The 4,549-nt window shown below is 24.8% G+C and overlaps 1 protein-coding gene across 1 annotated transcript in view; it reads left to right on the forward strand.

Annotated features, from left to right (window-relative positions):
- LOC115240270 (aminopeptidase N-like) overlaps positions 1-4,549 on the forward strand; it is a 98,123-nt gene that overhangs the window by 91,747 nt on the left and 1,827 nt on the right. The window contains exons 10-12 of the mRNA XM_029815323.1: positions 2,764-3,090; positions 3,173-3,242; positions 3,346-3,441. Of these exons, the coding sequence (XP_029671183.1) occupies positions 2,764-3,090; positions 3,173-3,242; positions 3,346-3,441 (493 nt within the window). The remainder of the gene's footprint in view (positions 1-2,763; positions 3,091-3,172; positions 3,243-3,345; positions 3,442-4,549) is intronic.

The raw sequence follows: 4,549 nt of genomic DNA on the forward strand, positions 1-4,549 counted from the left end.
CAATAATATATCTTATTTCTATCTCTAATACATCTTATAATTTTTTTCAAAACACATATATTAATGTTAAAATTTAAGAACTTTGTAAATTTAGGAATCTAGATTACAAAAATTTCGTGAGATCTTTAGATGGAAGTACGGATAGCACAGTTCTTACAATAAAAAAAAAATCAGTTTTGTCAACCGTGATTCATATAATGGATCCGTGGACGAAGCAAAAATATTATCCTACTATAAGTGTCAACCGATATTATAATCATCCTTACGGCAAGATGGAAGTGTTAATAGAAAATTATAATGCAGCACATCATTATTTCATATTTTTGACCTTTACTATACAGTCAAATATCAATTTTGACGACATTTTATCGCCTTATTTGCTAAACGAAACAAAGCCTTTCTTTTATTTAAGAACCAAAGAAGATGGTTGGGTGATATTCAATCTACAACAAATTGGTAAATATTGGCCGATTTATTATTTATTATCTCTTTGTGTATTCTATATAATTGATGTTTTATATATTATTTTATATTTTTGTCTGTATTATTTCATAAAATTTAGTATCCTACATGTTACATAAATATAATAGTTTACTATAAATTATATTTTGAAATGTCTTATTATACTTTTGTTATTAATATAAATACCGTTTATATACAGTAATAAATAACAATATATATGGATTTTTACAAATATTTAATCATACATAATCGTATATAACTCTAATAACATTTTTTTATGATAAATTTAAATGTATTTTCTGATCACATAAGATTTTTGCGATGTGTGATTTATAGTATATGTATATACACGTTAATATTTCTTAATAAAATTAATAAATCTGGTATTAACTAACAAATAGAAAATTTATCTTGTAAGAAAATTAAATTGCAGACATTTTTTTATATTTTACTTAAAAAATTAAAATTTTTAAAAATATAATTTTTTAAAGTAAAAATTTATGTCTTGTGCACATATACATAATATGTAATAAATTACCTTATTATTTCTACGCATTATATTATACGATAATATAACGATTAATTGTGTTACAATCAAACTATTAACAATTTAATTTTCTTGATAATATTTACAAATATTTGTTTATTAACAAAATATATGAATAATTTTCTATTGGTACAAACAATATCTCTTTGTAGAATACAATAATATTTACATGTATATTACGAAATTTTACGAAAAATAAAAGTTGACACAGAGAATCTAGATTACATTTTTAAACTTATATGTTGTTTACAGGTTATTATCGAATCAAATACGATATTGAGAATTGGAAAAGAATTGCAAGTTATCTAGCCTCTGAAAATTACATGAAAATACACGTTCTTAATCGTGCTCAAATTTTCAATGACGCTTTTCACTTTATGATAACAAAACAACTCGATTCTTCTATATTCTGGAAGATTACAGAATATCTGGTACAAGAAACAGATTATGTGGCATGGTATCCTATGTTCAAAGCTATGGAATACATGTCCAGTGTCTTTCCACTTCCAGGAGAAAAAGCTAATAAGATTAAGGTAAATATTAGTAGACTTCTTGTCAATTTATATATTACATATACAATATTTGCATACAACACACTCTGTGTCATTATTTACTGTATTAATTTTTTTATAAAAAGATGCAATGAGGAAATGGAAGGTATATTAATACATTTATACATATTTTTAACAATATTATATAATACTTTAATACCAAAGATGAAAATATTTATTATAATTATGTAATTTATTAAAAAAGAAATTTCTATTTAAAACAATGTTACAAAATATTACATACGGATGCATTCAATATATATTTTTTATTATATTATCTACTGTCGTTAACATATTGAAATTAAACTATAACGAAGAGAGAAGAAGAGAAAGAAAGCATACTATATAACAGATTTTTACTGTTTTTAACAACTTTTAATAATTTTCACATTGAATCATATTTTATAATCACTCTTTAGATTTAAAAAGTTATTTAATTTGTATTTTTAACTTACTTTGTCATCTTACCCTTACACAAAATATTTTTTTCATAGTGATAAAAATATAATTTTTAATTTATATTTTATTTTATTTTTATTATTTAATTTTATTTAATTTTAAATATATATTTTGTTGACTATAAAATATAAAATTTGTATTATATATCGTTTTTATAGATAAAAATGCAGAGTATCTTATATGGCGTGCTTCAAGAACTTGAATACGAAGAAATTGCTAATGAAGACGATTTTAGAAAACGTTTAAGACAAGAGGCTGCAAAATGGGCATGTTCTCTTGATGATCGCAAATGCAAAGAAACAGCCAATCATAAATTGGAATGGCATCTCACAAATCCCGAAAAGCATAAGTAATTTTGTTCATACATTCAAATACAATCTTCGGTAATTATGCAAAAGGGCAGCCACTCCTTATACCCGCGCCTGGGCTCTTATCTGCCACTTTTTCCATTTAATTAGAATTACATACTATTCTTTATACTTTCTTTGCTAATAACTTTTTAATAAACAACAAGCGCCGGCTAAAACCTTCACAACATTATTCAGGATGATAACCTTGATAACATATTTCAAAATTATCGAAATCAGGAGTGGGTCCCTTTTTCTATATAATTACTCAATCTTCTTTAGTCAAATCTTTTGGCAAATATTATATATAGTATATTTAATAAATTATTTAACTAAAGATTTTGAATGAAGATAAGCTATTATAATATAAAAATTTATTTTCTATTAAATTTCATAGACTTTTGCCGTGGTGGAAGGAATGGACATTTTGTAAAGGTTTGATGTTATTGTCAAAACCTATTGGATATGAAAACTCCATTTGGTCGGCAATGTATCGGATGGGAATGAACAAATCTAAAACTAAATTTTTAGAATTTCTAGCTTGCCCTGATGATCCAGATTTTATCATAAGTTATTTAAGTTTAATAGATTATCAAATGAGGCTAGATTATGATTTGCACAATGAAAATTACAGTATCTGTTTTCTTTTTGCTATTGCAAGGCACGCAAATAAAGATGAAGTACTTAAGCACATATTAATCAATTTCGAGGATATAAAACCTGAGTAATGTGACATTTTTTACATAAATATATACCATTCAAAAGTTTGCGTGTATGTTATATCTGCTATATTTTGTTTCTTTTAGGAAAATTAGTACGGCTGTAACATTAACAGTTCTTATAAATCATTTGTATTCTAAGGAACAACTCACAGAGGTAAAAATTTTATGTTTATATAAATTTAAAATGTGATTCTCATTGTGCGAAAGATAAAACTACTATAGAAAGCTAATAAATATCAAAATAATTTGTTTTATAGGTAAGCAAGTTTCTAACTAACCAATTGGAAAAAGTAGAAAGTTATGCATTAAGGAGATATGAAAAACATTGGAAATCTTTATATAAGAATTTCGAGGTACATTTTGTAAATACAATTACTAAAATGTGCTCATTTATTAACAACAAGCGCCGGCTAAAACCTTCACAACATTATTCAGGATGATAACCTTGATAACATATTTCAAAATTATCGAAATCAGGAGTGGGTCCCTTTTTCTATATAATTACTCAATCTTCTTTAGTCAAATCTTTTGGCAAATATTATATATAGTATATTTAATAAATTATTTAACTAAAGATTTTGAATGAAGATAAGCTATTATAATATAAAAATTTATTTTCTATTAAATTTCATAGACTTTTGCCGTGGTGGAAGGAATGGACATTTTGTAAAGGTTTGATGTTATTGTCAAAACCTATTGGATATGAAAACTCCATTTGGTCGGCAATGTATCGGATGGGAATGAACAAATCTAAAACTAAATTTTTAGAATTTCTAGCTTGCCCTGATGATCCAGATTTTATCATAAGTTATTTAAGTTTAATAGATTATCAAATGAGGCTAGATTATGATTTGCACAATGAAAATTACAGTATCTGTTTTCTTTTTGCTATTGCAAGGCACGCAAATAAAGATGAAGTACTTAAGCACATATTAATCAATTTCGAGGATATAAAACCTGAGTAATGTGACATTTTTTACATAAATATATACCATTCAAAAGTTTGCGTGTATGTTATATCTGCTATATTTTGTTTCTTTTAGGAAAATTAGTACGGCTGTAACATTAACAGTTCTTATAAATCATTTGTATTCTAAGGAACAACTCACAGAGGTAAAAATTTTATGTTTATATAAATTTAAAATGTGATTCTCATTGTGCGAAAGATAAAACTACTATAGAAAGCTAATAAATATCAAAATAATTTGTTTTATAGGTAAGCAAGTTTCTGACTAACCAATTGGAGAAAGTAGAAGGTTATGCATTAAGGAGATATGAAAAACATTGGAAATCTTTATATAAGAATTTCGAGGTACATTTTGTAAATACAATTACTAAAATGTGCTCATTTATTAATCGTTTATATAATTTTATTTTTTTTTGCATTTAAAGTGTTTTAGTGTCATAATGTTGTGTACAATATTTCAAATAAACAAGCAAAAATTAATATTATCTTTATAT

The sequence above is a fragment of the Formica exsecta genome, unplaced genomic scaffold, assembly GCF_003651465.1.
Source record: "Formica exsecta isolate Colony F162 unplaced genomic scaffold, ASM365146v1 scaffold423, whole genome shotgun sequence".
In the NCBI taxonomy this organism is placed as follows: domain Eukaryota; kingdom Metazoa; phylum Arthropoda; class Insecta; order Hymenoptera; family Formicidae; genus Formica; species Formica exsecta.